This window comes from Callorhinchus milii, unplaced genomic scaffold, assembly GCF_018977255.1.
Source record: "Callorhinchus milii isolate IMCB2004 unplaced genomic scaffold, IMCB_Cmil_1.0 Scaffold15, whole genome shotgun sequence".
Lineage (NCBI taxonomy): Eukaryota > Metazoa > Chordata > Chondrichthyes > Chimaeriformes > Callorhinchidae > Callorhinchus > Callorhinchus milii.
This window is the reverse complement of record NW_024704756.1, coordinates 13,427,144-13,443,837: the sequence shown is the minus strand read 5'-3', so window position 1 is coordinate 13,443,837 and position 16,694 is coordinate 13,427,144. Positions and strand designations below refer to the sequence as shown.

Below are 16,694 nucleotides of genomic sequence, written 5' to 3'. Positions count from 1 at the left end.
AATTCACATTAAAACTGAGAATTATTTGTGAATGTTCACCCACAGCAGTTTCTCTGCTGCCATATTGTAATGTTAACTTATGAAGCAAGCTTTGTGTGGGTTGCCAATAAACCACAAGATTTGGTTCACAGGGTGACTGCCACCCGACAGATTTCACCAGACAGTCCTAGCATTGGAGCAATAAAGTTAAAAGATTAAACCAATTTGACCTAATTAATAAGTGACTCTAAATTACAGGACGTTACTGATTATGTATTGCATCTTGTTACTACTTAATGCTGCAGTGCTTGTATCAACTGTTCATGAATTATACATCATTGCTACAGATAGATGTGTACTAATCACGAGCTGTTTAGATGGTTGATAAATAATAATACTTGCATTTGATATAGCGCTTTTCACATCTTCTAGACGTTACAAAGCGCCTCACAGAATATACTGTAAACTGAATTGACTGTATATTTGTGGGTGAAAATACTGTGTAGTGCTAGTGCTGTTTGTGATAACTTACTGGGTTAATTAAATGTTTTTTGAAAGCCTCAGACTTTTATCAATCTACAGCTTCCTAAATGTAGTTTAAAGAAAATAGTAAATTATTTTTAAAGGCATGAAATGTGTTGTGTGCGGTGGTTCCTACTGCGCTGGGTCTTAAGATCTCTTCCGCTCTTCAATTCTTTTGTTCTTGTTCTGGCACGGCATCCTTCTGTGCAGAAAATGTCTGTGTTTCTATGATACCCAGCTTTGTGATGTGGGCATGGAATGGGAGGGGGCAGTATGGGGTGATGGCAGCCACCAGCTGTACAACTGGCATGTTGCAAACAGGAGTGCAAAGGGTTTTAATCAGGAAGAAGGAGGAGAGAGGGCTGCAGTTTAATTCTACAATATTTTAATTGTTTGAGATAGCCTGGAGTGTTTAAAGAATATGTGCTGACATGACTGACGTTGGCTCCTAACTGTTATGGAGCCAGCAGCAAGTATCTCAGCAGTGTATTAAGTACAATCTGTAGCCCAAAACGCACACCATTCCTTAACCCAAACATGCAATCTGCAATATCTGACAGAAGTTTCCAAATGCCGTATTTGGAAAGTCGATCATTCTAATTTTTAGCTTTAAAACTGAATGACCCGATTAATGAGGCTGCAGCTGTAAGAATGTATATGAGGAACAACCCCGTATTTCTTAAAAATATAAAATAATTCAGGAATTATAAGGTTTGGTTTTGTGGATAGATTTTGGAGAAAGAATTATAGTATCACCATTTTTAAGATTCAAGTAGTATATCAGTATTTTGTTTAATATGTACAAATTTACTCTTTATAGTGGTTATGTCCTTAGGACGTGAAAATACGTTAAGATATTAATGCAAGCAGGAAGTACTGAACCACAGGACACTTAAACTATGAATGTTTTTTTTATGGTGTAACCGACACTGAATGATTAAAATGCTACAAGGAAGCTGCATTCAGCACAGTTCCTCAATAGGTTCTCATCCTGTGTGAAGAGGTTTTTGTGTATTAATCAGCCAGTAGTTATTTGTGGAGGTTACCAGGCAATGATGAAGCACGTTAACTAAATTTTCGTGTTTACACCCTCTTTTTCAAACTTCCTTTAAAGCTCTGCCTGACCTAATGGTGGCAGACTGAGTTTTACAGTTGGAACATTTGAACAGATGTCAAGGGGGCTTGGACATATTGGGGACGTCAATTCCTTAGCAAGCCAGAATATGTTTCTGCAACAAATCAATTTGAATATTGCCCTTGTTAGCTGAGGTATCTTTACCACGATAAAGAATTTGCAATGGCAGGTGTAATTGTTACTACCATTCATACCATTTTGAATTCATATATAAAGTGTCTTTTTGGACATGCAAACCTGCCACCATCACTGATGGATCCAACAGAATCCCATCACTCTTAGCTGTCACCATAATTGTGCTACATCCTTAACTCAATCGATCCACTTGTATCCTTTGTTTTGTTTACGCACACTAGAAAATCTAAACTGATGCTCCGATCAATCAGCAGTTTCTGGCACCAAAGGCTTTCTTCTGTGACATTCTTTGGAGTGTGAAACCTACCCAAACTGAACTATTAAATTGTGACTTGTCTTCTGTAACATAAAAATGTTAATCTACGTTTTTAAGGTACCATACTCTGTAAAAGTAGCATTTTTTTTGGTAAAGCAGAACAACATTACAAGCATGTTAGTTTCAAGGCAAAAGCTACCTTTTACAGCATTGTGAGCTAGACTTGAATGGCACTGTCTGCAGATGGCTGCGCTGACTGTGTCTGGAGGAGGTTTCCTTCAACTGCAGGAAGAATCACCGAAGCCGTCGGGAGTGAGTGAGCGTGGCAAAGAAAAACAAACATTTTAAACCAGTCAGCCACCACATTGAATAAAGGAAGCAGTTTACGTTCCAAGAATAAAAACAGAGCCATCGTTTTCTGTCACAGAGCCCCCCCACACGTCCAAACCATATCCGGGACACAGAATTGGATCTCAGCCAAAAACTCTTTTTAGTTTGTTTCTTTCCACTTCATAATCTTAACCCAAGACTTGCTGACATTATACTTTATTGGCGCACGATTGAAATTGCTGTGACTGGCAAAAAAGCACTGTAAAGCTCGGTACCCTCGCATTGGAATCTTCATTTGCCACATTTTTCTCCAATGAAAATTCTGCCTGCTAATCGGATCAGATTCATTTCCTGTTTAACGCAGCTGACCTACTACAAAGATCTATAAGAATTATTTGTAAGTGGTCAGTAAATCAGGTTGAATTTGCTTCCTCAACAAAGCCAAAAATAAGCTTGAAGCCACATGCGTATCAGTGTTTTGGTTTAGTGCTTGGCTTCATCCTACGTCACTGGTGCAGAAATCCTTTCTCCATTCTCTGCTATAAATGTTTTCTTCAAAACACATATTTCCTAATGGAAAATTGCACATATTCTACCTGTAGCTGTTACTTGAGTAAATATGTGTCTATTTAACTGAAAACTGATCTCAAGATAACTCGGTGGACAAGAATGAATGCATATCATGTTGGCAAGCCAACATTCACCTATAAGGTGGACTTTATCTCAAGCCTTTGGAGATCCAATTCTGGGAATTCTGTTATCGATGGGTATGTTTTGTTTATTCTCAAGCATGTGTTTCTCCCTCCCAACCTCACCTAAATATTACATTTTATCTCCAAGGTTGTGAGCTCTCCAGCTCTTGGCTGAACAGTCACAATCACTTAAGAGTAAGAGGTGGAAAGGGACTTGAAAGAAAAAGCTGTTGATGAAATGAAGTGTCATCTTGAATGATAAATGCAGTGGAAAGGCGGTAAAACAAATCTCTTGACAGTGAATCAGTTAACAAAGCTGAATGTGACATGCATGAGGGTGATGACTTGAGGCTGACAGAGAAGGCAGAGTAAATGTTTACAGAATAAAGGCAACAAGGTACATACTGTGCAACTTCTAACAAGCAAATTTGATGATTGGGGATGGAGAAGGTCAAAAAGATGAAGGTAGACTTGAAGAAAAAAAGCAAGAAAGTGAAGAAAGTTCCAAAAGTTGAAGGTGAGCAGGAAGGTTTAGAGATGGTTTCATTGTGAATGAAGAGAGTCCTCACAGCCCGAATGAGCAGTACTCAGACAGTTCCTGGAAGCACAACAGTGTGAATCATTCGGCTACACCATAAATGAATTGAGATTCAATATTATTTTTAGCCAGTTAATATAGATGCTAAGTATTTTTTTAAAAAAAGAGATGTACATTTCACTTGAGACAACAGATCTGCTCAAAATATTTTTTTTTCAATTTCAGTCCAAATGAAGTCTATAAACCAATGTGGAAGTATACAAGTAAATAAATACGTTTGCAAAGAGGTTGATAACTGGTACTCACCTGGTGGTTCTGATTGAAGGTTGCCTCCTTTTACATAATCTGTGGAATACAAATACAGAAGGAAAGCATACTCATCCTATTCTAATATAATTTAGTAATTCAATAAGTTTGCATTTCTGTATTTCCACTCAAAAGTCCAGGAGTAGATCTCATTTTGTCCATTAAATTCTCCCACCATTACATCTGCTTGAATTTTGAATATCCTAAATATTTAGCCTCTATTATCTTGGAATATAATATATGTAGTAATTTTCTTAATAAGGAAATCATAAGTAAATTAGTCCGACTCAATGGGAATTCTTCTACAATGCAATCTAGTTTTACTTGTCAAACCACCTTCTTTCACAGCAGCAAAAGTTCTGCAAAGTTTACATTTCTCTAATTTCAGTTACATTCGGGATCAGTCTCGTTGCTCTTTTTTGTATTTTTTCCCCCAATGTTAATATGTTTTTATGGCACAGTGACCAGAACTGAACATAGTATTCTAGGTGTGGTATAAACAAGGCTTTGTAAACCGTTAATTTCTGTAGACAGAGATCTGTTGTTTGGCTAAACTATCCTGGCTCCCACCCCGTGTTTCTGCTACTCTGCCTTTTATGTATTAGCAGCAATTTTGATCAGCTTACAACAGCTTTTGTTGTCCAAGCCATTTTATGCTGAGTCGTGCTTCGCACATATGGAACTCTGGTTTGAATACTCAAGCATAGCGAGGGGTTTCCAAATCTGACCAACAAAAAATTAACAGGTTCTGGAAAGCTATGAAATGTTTATTGCAAAGCCAACAGCAACTGCAGGTGGCAGCATTGGTCACTTTAACGTCAACGTGTAAGAACTTACCTTGTATTTTGAAGCATAATTGCTTCTTCTGATACGCAATGAAGCTGCTGACTGCACCTAACACAGCCACAGCCAAGCCACTGGTGATCCCAGCTATTGTCGCTGGAGGCATGTCTGATAGTGCAAGAGAAAAAAAATTAAAATTATAAATCTGGATATGACTCCTAATGCCTCAACATGAATAATTAAATATGCTACATTGTTGTTTCCTGGCCTTATTTTAATAATGGCATAAATGTGTTAATGGAGGATTCTAGTTTAAAAGCAGAGAGGAAGTCAAGCTTGTATCTGCCGAGCTCCATCAATCAGATGGGTGAGTCATGTTATTGATCCATCAAAATCCGTAACATTTAACCTTTGAAGAATTCTCGCTGAAAGCCCCAGTGCCATTAGGAATATTTTGCTTGCAAGCTGAAAATTCTGCTAAACAAACTGAACGGAAGCATTGTGAGGAAACTGAACCGAAACAGTCACTACGCTTCACAGTAATTACGGCATAAAGTTGAAACCTTTTGACTTGATAGAAAATACAATTTCTTCAATTGGTCTTGTCTTTCTGGTAATGATTCCTTTAACAGTTAAATCTTAATGTGAAAGTAATGGATATTTATTATTAAATGCAACTTTTCCTCCTCCAAACCCCCCCACCTGTACTATCTGTGAGGGTGTGCGCATTCCTCATTCTCTGTATGAACTGAAATTAGGAACTTGCTGAGCCTTGAGAGAAGTTGTATTCTGATAAGAGTTCACTAGCCCCAAATGCCCTCTAGTCTTAGCCCACAGCATCAGCTTCTCTTCAAAATGTAAGCATGCAGAAAGGAACCGAATTCTAAACTATGTGCTCAATTTAAGAATTTTCCTCAGTTCTGTGCAATCTTAGGTTTTTAGCCTGTAAGACTAGGTCAGATTTCAGGTCTCTTATCTTCTCCTGGCTCATGCGGACAAACAATCAGCCTCAGCAGTGCACCAAACAAAATACTGTAGCAAAGACTTGTCTCAGACTTGTGTTGATTCATAGGATGGGAGCTTGGAACAGCTGAAACTGTTGCAATGGAAGTTTCCTGTTTACTCCAAGGGATAATACACATGGCCAACAGCCAGTTTTGTTGCTCAGAAACCTCAGTACAGTTTGGATTTGCTACTGTAATGCTATCAGAAGTGGTTTTAGTTTTACTTACCCTGACCTGGATTCTGGTCATCAGAAGGTGTGTTTCCACCTAGAAACACAAAGGCAAAGAAGTCTGAAGTGTTTATTTGGTGCCACAGAAACATTCTCCGAAGAAACATCATACAAGACAATGGTTGCTTATATTAGTTTTGTGACGAAATACCAGTGAAAATGCCATTTGGCTCATGAACGGCTCTCATTGATATTCTGACCCACGAATAGAATTATCTGACTTGATACTGACCTGGCATAAGAGAGATAGAGAGAGACTGGCTGTTTTAATTGTTTTAAGATTACGAGCAAGACAGACTTTGATGTTTTAGATGCCATATCAAATCCAAGGATCATTATTATTATAAGACAGACTGAGGAAAGAGTTCCATTCTCTGCTGCAGGAGCAGTTCCAGTGAAGCTGAATTGGAGCAGACTGGTGTAAGCCCATTCCTAGCAAAGCACTTCCAGATCAACAGAGCCCAGGTGAGACTAAGCGAGTCAGGTAACACGCAAACTAAAGTCAATAAAGTGAATGCTTCTCATTCACGACACCCGCAGCAAACCCAAATAACAGACCTTACAGTGACATGGACTAGGGTTTGATATCTGCCAATTCTTGAGGCTGTAGAGCACATTTGGTCATTCGTTCAATGAACCACAACTTTACAATAGAATAATGCGGGCACACGTGTAGCTCACCTGACTTTTTCTTATCAGGATTGTAACCCCCACCGTTCACTGTATCATCAAGGTCTTGATCAGAAAAGTCAGATCCACCTACAGAAAGAGAAAATCATGTTGGAGCTACATCTTGGGCTCAGAATCCCCTGTTTTACTCCATGGGATAATGGGCCACAGTTAGTTTGGGTGTTCTCAAACCTCAGTACAGTACCTCAGTGCCGGTTTATAATGCGCATTTATTAGAGAGTTGTGTGATGTCTCTCAGTACAGTATAAACAAAATTAACACCCAATGTTGGGAGTTCTTCGCATTCACAAACAAGTCAAATAAATCACCCATGTAGATCACTAAGAAACAATCAGCCTGACGAAAACACAGAACACAACACATGTCAAGAATGATGCTCGTACACTGTGGTATTGTGTACACAAATGCTACGGGAGGACTACGGCAGTTACAAGAAGTTGCAGTAAATGTTGGGCCTATCCAGAGAAAAGAGATTCTTAATATAAAAGTTTTCTTGTTGTGAAATTTGTTTGCTTGAAGTAGTTCACAAATGTCTTCACCATTTTGATATACAGTAAACCGTGCAGACTACTTGTGCACCATAGCCATGCAAGGCTGCCCTCCCCCGTCATTTTTATTATTAATTGTATTGGGATAAGTAAATATTGAAGCCAATTAATATCGCAAGCAAATCATTTTTCAGCCAGTAGGGATGTTTCTATTAATAGCCGAGTATTTCCAATTGGATTAAATTCACACTGAGAAGTTTGCAGAGGTAGAAGAGCACAGGACCAACTGTTCAATCGGTTAGTTAAAATGCAGGAAGACAACACAAGGAGAGGAGTCTGTGCCTGATTCAGAGTAAAGTTGAGTGAGCCAAAGGAAAGCCGAAGTCAACAGTCAGACAGCCACTGTTTTAACCTGCTTGTTTGTGAGATAGTAAAAAAAACTGGAGCCTGAGTGTGTGCACAGGTCCTGCTGATAAAATTAATAAAGGGGAATGGTAAGGATGTCTTGCTCTAACTGAAGTGATACAATAATTCATACATTTTCAGCTTAGGATCAAAACTCATTCACTAACTACCTGTGTGTGTGTATATACACTGGTAACACCTTAACCTCCCCTGAGGAGACTCCCATTTAGAAGTGATTGATCCAATATGAGAGCAGCTGGTAGACTTTATTCTTGTAAACTCACTGGTACCTTTAAATAGCTACTGAGCATGCTCATGCTCCCAGTTGCGATTTCATGATGATGGGATGACCAACACGTGTATACATGGATCTCCTCAAGCTCTGGCTCAGAGAACCAAATGGGATGCCTTGGCCTGGGTTTGGCTGGACTTAGAAAATACTTGGCTCATCAAACTCCACCTGTTATTCGGTGACAGACTCCTCACCCGTTTGTTTACCTCCATTCTCCTTGCCTTTGGAGCCTGGAACTGAAGGTTCCTCTGTTGGACAGATAGAAAGCATTTAACTAAAGTGACAAACAAAGAATCATCATGGGACCACTAACATCTTCTAAACTGGCAATATTTACACCAATCTGTACTTCCAGACTCTAGTTTGTTCATGCTTCTTCATAGAGCAAAACACGGTCAGGCTTTTGACAGAAAACACACGGCCACAGCAGTATCAAATCAATATTTCCCTCGGGATATTTTATGTTTGTTTAAAATTTTTGCTAAGCTGGATAAAATCCACAGTTAATTCCAAGAATCTGGCAACACTTTCCTCGTGGACCTTCACCAACCAAGAGACATTTGATTTTCAAATTCATTTAATCTGTGGGACCTAAAAATGAAGGTGCATCGCAACCTATGCTGACGCTGGTAATTGGAATTTTACATTACTTGATGATTTCTACTTTATCAAAAGCTTTCAGGTAAGAGGCAGTAGCTGGCTTCTGTGTAAGCTAAGATCTGATGTTGACTTGTTGACTCTGTACTTTAGCGTTCGATTTCCAGTTTTAAATATTTGACTAAACCGCCATTAATATTATTATTCCCTGTGCTGCCCATTATGTTATCTGTTGCCAAATCACTGCAATCAAAATGTAACGAGGTTACGTTCTAACCATTGATCTTTATTTCAGAGCCATTGTACACCTAACCGCTGGAACTCCCTACCTCAATTCCTCGGTCTAGTCTCCGCTTTACTCATCTTTAAGTCCCACCTTAAAATCTACATCTTCGACCGCCCTCATGGGTCGCCTCTCCTGCCCCCTTTCCCCTTGCTTGCTGAGTCACTGTGCAGCGCAGCCCTGCATGAAGGGCACTATGTAAATGCAAGTAGCTGCTGTATTTCTTACCTTTACCACCTTTACCACCTTTGTTATATTTGTCATTCCCGTCATCAAGAGCATCTGCGAGGTCGAAGTCATCATCACCGATATCTGCAGAATCAACGAAATGAGAGCATTGAGTAAAAAAGGTTTGTGCTTAAATCCTTGTTGGTAGCAAGCTTTACATGGACAGAGGAATTTTGCCAAAATGCTCGTCTATTTCAGCTTCTTTAAGCTTGCAAATTAATGCATTTTCTCAAACGTCTCATCGCTCAAACCTATCCTGTCAGTTGCTGCCACCACCTCCTCGCGCCTGACCAAACAACGGAACTTAGACTGACTGATTAACTGCACCAGCTGTACGTTAGGAAGTTCTGTTGTAAATCCCACAATCTTCTTAACAGATTGACTCTCTCAAGTCTTCACGGCATAAACAGCCACCGGTTAAGCCAGCAAAAACAGCCAACGGCTTCTGCTTCTCAAAGCATGAATGGAGCTCTAGATTTCTCCTCAGTTACACAACTGGGTCTTGGAAAATGTTGGCACTTACAATTTCAGCTTTTTGAAGACTGCTTTATCTTGTTCCCTTACATTTTCCCACCAGTTCTTACCTCTTTTTTCTAAGCACTTGCCACTGTTGCTTGTTCTTATGGTTTCTCTTTTAAGTGAAAGGGCAGAGCTCACCAGCCTGAGCCCAGGACGTCTATCTCCCTGCCCATGTCAATATCACTCTGTGACAACCACTGACTAGGTCTGGTGTTGTACTCCCACTAACCTTCACTCCCCTTCCCTACTCACTTCTTTCTCATAGCCTCTAGACTGGCCACACAATACCGTTAGGAATGCTGCAAGCCCAAGGCTTCCCTTCCTCAATGCTTTACAATAAAAAGAACTGGTAATCAAGCAGCGACAGAGTTTACTCATTGGTGGTTTCTTAGTTGTCTTGGGCGACTTGGTGGTTTTTCTTCCAGGGCGTGCAGACGTTGGAAAAAAATCCCACAGGCTGAGGTCATCTATATAAACCAAGGGAGAGAGATATCAAAACTTACGGGTAATTATTACTGTGGGGATGTTTGAAGAGAACCACAGCTTCTAGAGCAAACACAGGGCTGCACCTGAAGGTTTCTCTTGTTTTTCCAACAAATCCAAAACTACAATCAGTGCAAAATACTGGATTCATCTTTGTTTTCTAGCTATTAACTGTGTGGCTGGAGCCAATTTTGCCAACCACAGGAGTAAGGGGAAAGGGCAGGTAAATGGGACTGAAAGGATTGCTCTAAAGGAGCCGGCGTAGACACAATGGGCTGAATGGCCTTCGTCTGCACTGTGTAGATCTATGGTTCTTTGAAACTTATGCAACATACTCTTGCCATTCATACACACCGTCATGAGTACTTACTGCTGACACACAGTGCCTGACATAGGAAAATCTATGCCTGTAACATTTACGTCTCAAAGCACTGTCAAGGGCCATCGAAAAACAGATTTTATTTTTTAAAAGGATCAAGATGTTGAAGGTAAAATATATTTTTTTAAATAGTTTTTTTTAATAAGCGTATTCGAATAAATGGAATATTAGTACACAGGATGTCTCAAGAATAGGTTATATCAGCTGTAGAGCAGTATCCTGGCATGTGGAGTCCTGTAGCTCGGGGGTTAGAGCACTCGCTTTGCAAGCGAGAGACCTGAGTTCAATTCCAGGCAGGGCGAAACCTTGGGCAAGTTTCCTTACCCCACACGCTTAATAATAATCCCTCCAAAAAACCAAAAACAATAATTAAATTGGTCATTTTCAATCTACGACTGTTTGTGGGACATTGCTGTGCGCAATTGGCTGCCGCGTTCGACCACAAATATACAGTCAATTCACTTTACAGTGTGTTCTGTGAAGCGCTTTGGGACGTCCTCCTGACGTGAAAAGCGCTATATCAAATGCAAGGATTATTATTATTATTATGTGCTACCTCACATTGATCATGGTGTTGAATTGTACAAATTTTGGACAAATCGCCTGGAAAATCGTTCCTTGTACAATTTGATGGAGGTTCTTGATTGTATATTTTGAAGTGACAGAGGGAGAGGGATATTGTAATTGTTTCTGACTGAACAATATGGTATAATTGATAGCTAATTATAACTCGGGGACATGTCTGCATTACTGACATTTCCTTTCACTCATAAGTGTAGCATCAGCCATCCACAGCCGTGGATTTATGTATTCTGGGAACCACAATAACTGCAGTGAACGAAAAATGCGGGCAAGGAGCAACAAAACCCATTGTGGGGGCTCATTTAAGTCCAAAGAAATCACACGTATTAATCCCACTATAAAAAAAACCTCAAAATTATCATTATGCAATTTAAAACCATGTTAATTTTTTTAGAACGTAGTTAGTTTATCATATTAGGCATCTTTTGACAGGAACATTTCAGAGAATGCTTTTTTTTGAAGCGTGGGGAGGTTAAAACTTTCCTCAGAACAACTCTGTTTGTTGATGTTATTTCTGAAGGGAATAACCAAATGCTGAAACCTCTTTGCTGTGTATGCGTGTGTGTGTGTGTATATATAATTATCATTTAGTTTGTGAATGTGTCCCATTTCATCCACTAACTAAAGAATTACACATGCACACAGGTACAGCAAATGAGTACGATCAGAGTCTGATGAGAGACGAGGTACTAAGGGAACAATCTAACAATATGTAAGGGTATTCAGGGAGAGTAGAAATTATTATAAGAGGGGAAGGAATTCTTTTGTGGGCCGTAGTACAGAATGTCTGCCAACAGGTGTCACTATGAAACACTGAATAGGTATTTCACCAGAAAGGCAGCAATTCATTACCTCATACCCAACTGAACTAATGGATTAATTGTCTGAGTTTGCAGTAATGTACTGCTGTCGTCTCGTTGTGACTAACGATGCCTGAAGCAGCCCTGACACCTCAGTTTGCCAACTAAATGACTTTACCAGCACATCCCAGCAAACAAAGTCTCAAAGATAATTGCGTGGAATGATTTATACCGCGTCTGATAAAATCATTTATGCAACGTCCTTCACGTAGGATAAAGTCCTGGAGGGCATCACAATGGTGGAGGCGAGAGAGAAAGGGAAGAAGGAGGGGAAAGGGGGAAATGACCACAGGTGCGGTAGAAGAGGTGGGTTTTTAGGCGGATTTTAAAGACCAATAGAGAGCGGGTGAGATGGAGGAAGTAGAGTGAGTGAGTTCCAGAGGTTAGGGGCATAGTTATTTTCATAGCTATCTGTGGCTATGTAATCATGTTATGTTATTAATTTACTCTCTTGTAGCACACCTTAAAAGAGAAGTCAGTTTTGTCTGCTGAAAAATCACTTGTGTCTTTTGGTATTCCTATCTTTTTATGTTGTTTGATGTCCCTGTGCTCATTATGCTCTGTAGTCGATTATTCAGGCTTCCTCCATTCCTGATGAAGATTATTGTTCTATAACGTTACCCAACATTGGCACTTCCTCACCCTTACCGGATATGTTATTCATCACCCAGCTGTGGATCGATGACAAACATCTATAACCAGTTCAAAATACAGACTCCACATTCGCGTGAGTGAGTCACTTTCATTTGTTTTCTATTGTGGTGATTTTTTTCAGGAAAGGGGAACTGTGTTGGCTATTTGGCTGAGGAAATGTCAGAGTCAAATACATTAGAAAGATCAAAGTCACCGAAAATGAAAGATATGTTCGGTGCAGAAATAGCTAGACCCACAACTATGTTGCTGCTTCCTACAACCAATGGCTAAATCACCATTGCTCCTTTCTTTGGAAATTATTAAGATCGCAATATACTGGGCTAGATCTGAGTAGAACATGCCTGTGACAGTATGTGAGCTTAATTGTTTCATCGTTTTTTATTTAAAAGAAACTTAAAATTTGTAGTGATCGATGGGGGGGAAATAAAAATACTACTGGAAAGGAGGAAGGTTGAAGATAATTCCCTGGACGCTTGTGTGATTGGGTTTCAATGAGCAATATCCATTGGGGGAAACAACACTGCTTAAAAAGCTGCGTGTGTGAACAGTGCAAGTACAAACTCCTCCGCCAGCTGTTCTCAGGCTTCATTGTGGAGCAACCCAAGACTGTACTTTGTTCACCATCAGGAGCTGGCCAGTTATTTCTCTAACCAGCGTGGCGTTGTGGGAAATATGACATTAATGCAGCCAGCTGGCACTCCGCAGCTGTGCTCCACGAACACTGTCATGTGACTCGAGCGTATTTTATTTTTTTAAAAAAAACTTCTGTTTACGAAGCAGAATTGGGCAAAAAAAAAAAGGTGCCACAACCTATTCCACAGACGTCACCCTTACCAGAGGGAGGGAGCAACATGGAGTCCAGAATGAGCACAGAAGAGTTGAGACAGTTCAGTAGTACAAAGGCACATGTTAAGAAGGGAAAGTGAGCTGAAGAGTCTGATTCTAACTTAGGAACAATGGAGGTACTTTGTGAAGTATGAAAAAGAGGGTGAATTTGTCATTACGACAATGAATTTTTACAGCTCACAACTGTTCAAGGTCCTATACAAAATGGGTTTGAGTTGTCTGAACACACTTTCAAGCACAAATTGAGACTTAATTCTCAGGTCTTGCTTCCCAAGGCCAAAAGGATTGATGGTGTGAAATTCTGTGTTAGCACAGAAGAGGACGCTCTCTTCTGAAGCCACAGTTAACCCCCCCCAAGAACCAGAATAATAATCCTTGCGTGTGATAAAGCATCTATAATGTCGAGAGTGTCTCAAAGTCCATTACAATGTTTCTGTGACATGTACTGTTTGTATTTTGTGGGTGAACACGTAGCCAATTTGAGCACAACAATGTCCCACAAACAGCCGTGAAGCGAACAACCAATTTTATTTGGGGGATTGTTGGCCACGACACTTGGAGAAACTCCCTTCTATTTCTGAATAATGTCTGGGATCTTTAACGCCCACCTAAACAGGCAGATGAGACCTTGGTTCAACATCTCATCCGAAGGACACATCTCTCAAAATGCAGCGTTCCTCCAGCATTGTATTGGAGTCTGGAATGTGGATTCAAAGTCCTGATGTGGGACTTGAATCCACAACCTTCTGACACAGACTGGAGAGGGCCATCAACCAAGCCAGGCTGACACACATGCTGCTGCTAACTAGTGTTTAGTGTTGTTTATTTTGTGTTCTTCAATGCTAATTTGCAGCATACAAACAGTGCATTGTGTCTGCGCACTTGTGTGTAGCAGTGGCTCCTTTAAAACCTCTCAATTCATGTGAGGCCTATTTTCTCTCCAGTGTGCAGCACAATTCCAGGGGACTGGAATCACATGCAAATTAGTTCTATGAATATTAATTAGATGTCACAAATCTGTACGTTGAGCCACTGAACCAAATACATTTTTTGCACCGTAGACTGGATGAAAGCTGCTACTGCAGCAACGCAACCAAGAGGCTTTAAAGAATTGTCTCCCCGCGCCCCCCCCCCCATCACCACCCCCCACTTCCAAACTGTCCCCCCTATTTTATCTCCCTAGAGTGCTTGAAACAATGGAAATAAATTCAACTCTGACAATACTGTGAGATGTTGCTCTCTGGGCAGCCCGCGCAATGCTGCATGGAATACCTGAGGTGCTGAACGCATTTATGAAACGATTCAATAAAAAAAAGAATATTGATAGACTGTTTCCACCTTTTGCTGAGTGAGTGAGTCCAAAATGAGGGGGCATAAGTATAAGATACCCAGGAGCTTCTTACGCAGAGAGTGGTAAAAATGAGGAACTCACAACCAGAAGATGTGATTGAAGCAAAAAAGCATCAATGCATTTAAGAGGAAACTTCACGTATACACAAGGAAAAGGGGAATGAGGAATGGGGGCTCATATAGAGTATAAAAACCGTCAAGGACCAGTCGGGCTAAGCTATTGCGCTCTTTGGGTTAACTTACACAAATAACGCCAATAACAACAATAACGCTAGTAACAACAACAACAAACAGCATTTATATGGCGCCTTTCATGTCGGGAGGACATCCCAAGCCCCTGGATAGTCAAGGGTTTGCAACCGAGCTGGAGTCAAGAGGTGTGGAGGGCAAGGGGGTGGTGATGGAAAGATGATCAAAGGCACGGTTGAAGAGGAAGGTCTTGAGACAGGTCTTGAAGGAGGCAAGGGAGGGGGAGAGATGGAGGGATTCCGGGATGGAGTTCCAGAGGGTGTGAACAGAAAGGCTAAAGGCCCCATAGCAAATGCTCTTTGTTTCACCCCTATATTTTGATCACACTGATTGCGAAAGCACTCACCCGTCCCACTTGAAGGTTTGCTAGGCGTTGTAAGAGCTGTAGAGAAAAGAAAGGTTCCATCTATTGTGTCACAGAAAAAAGGTGTGAAAAACCATACATTACACATATCAGTCGATATATCAGTCATCAGTCACCTCCGTTAGACAGTTGCAAAGTGTCATTCTAGGTCTGTGAAACTTTCATATTGTGTCCACTTTAAGTGTGAAGAAACACCCAATGACACAGTTAAACATTGTTCTTTCAACCCTCTTTATCCCTATTCATTCAATCATAGTGTAAAACGTTTCCCAGCTCTGTCATACAATGCAACTGAATACACTTCTGACTAAGAGCTCACTGAATCTGCCCACTGGTAAGAGCCAAGGGCACATTACATTCAGCCCCTTCTCCCAGTTCTGTGGTGTAAGAGACTGAAATCAGTAAAATAAGTTTTCTGGAGAAATATTTTCCTTCTGATGCATGCTGTGTGACAGGTTATTACTTTTGCGCAATTGGCTGCCGCGTTCGCCCACAAATATACAGTCAATTCACTTTACAGTGTGTTCTGTGAAGCGCTTTGGGACGTCCTCGCGACGTGAAAAGCGCTATATCAAATGCAAGGATTATTATTATTATTTCTACCAAGGACAAATCTGCTTTCTTTCCTACTATGCGGCACAGAGCGGCTTGCTTCAGAGTGGCATGGTATACTTGCTTCTGAAACTGTGGCGCTTCTAACTAACAAGGAAACGTTTTTTGAACTTTTAGCAAAAGTTTTTTGTTATTTAGAAAGTAGCAGGAACTGACCAGGAGAAACTCCCTTTACTTTTTTGAATATTGTTGTGGGATCTTTAACGACCTCCTGAACAGGTTTGTCTGCCTGTCTCATCTGTGTGACTTCAGCTTTCACATGGTTGAAGACTTTCTTGTCTAATTGATAAGCCAGATAGTATAGTCCCGTCACTACTAATTGTGCCTGGAATATTATGGACCTGCCTCGCTTTCCTTAACCGTGTGTCCTTGAAGCCAGTTCAATCCTAGGAAAACCTTGCTTCCCTCCCTCAAACTGGATATTATTTGAACAAGATGCTTTTATCAACCTTGAAAGGGTGAAGGATTGAATGGGCCTTTTGAGATTCAAACCCAGAACTAAGTGGGAATGAATGAGTGATTCAGGAGGTTATAATAATAATCCTTGCATTTCAAATAGCCACTTAACATGCTGTTGAGATGTCTCAAAGCACTTCACAGAATATACTGTAAAGTGAATTGACTATATTTTTTGGGCGAAATGTTCCAGCCAATTTCCCACAAACAGTTGTCAGTGGCAACATAAAAACGTACACCTTAGCGCACTAACTGATAAATCTAATTCAGCGATATCTTTCATCTCTTCCATCTTCCTTTTTCCCGTCACAGTTTATTTTGCCGATACATTATGTCTTTCAGCCTTTGCTCTTTCTTTGTTCTGACCTTTTTTGTTTTTATGATGCAGAACAGCAATAATTCCACGCATGGCAACGCTCTCAACACACAGGGTGATGGGAGAGAAGA

General features: G+C 40.4%; 1 protein-coding gene across 7 annotated transcripts in view; it reads right to left on the bottom strand.

The window, feature by feature from the left end:
• Positions 1-679: 679 nt before the first annotated feature.
• Positions 680-16,694, bottom strand: part of LOC103178359 (CD99 molecule-like 2) — a 36,461-nt gene continuing 20,446 nt past the window's right edge. Inside the window, exons 3-11 of one of the 7 annotated variants that reach the window (XM_042340601.1) lie at positions 15,162-15,221; positions 9,787-9,879; positions 8,894-8,977; positions 7,992-8,033; positions 6,592-6,669; positions 5,909-5,947; positions 4,731-4,844; positions 3,894-3,932; positions 680-2,309 (exon numbers count right to left, since the gene is read on the bottom strand). In XM_042340601.1, the coding sequence (XP_042196535.1) occupies positions 2,245-2,309; positions 3,894-3,932; positions 4,731-4,844; positions 5,909-5,947; positions 6,592-6,669; positions 7,992-8,033; positions 8,894-8,977; positions 9,787-9,879; positions 15,162-15,221 (614 nt within the window). In that variant the 3' untranslated portion in view covers positions 680-2,244. Of the gene's footprint in view, positions 2,310-3,581; positions 3,648-3,893; positions 3,933-4,730; positions 4,845-5,908; positions 5,948-6,591; positions 6,670-7,991; positions 8,034-8,893; positions 8,978-9,786; positions 9,880-15,161; positions 15,222-16,694 lie in introns of those variants that run through there. The other 6 variants (XM_042340602.1, XM_042340603.1, XM_042340605.1 and 3 more) reach the window with 6 other exon arrangements.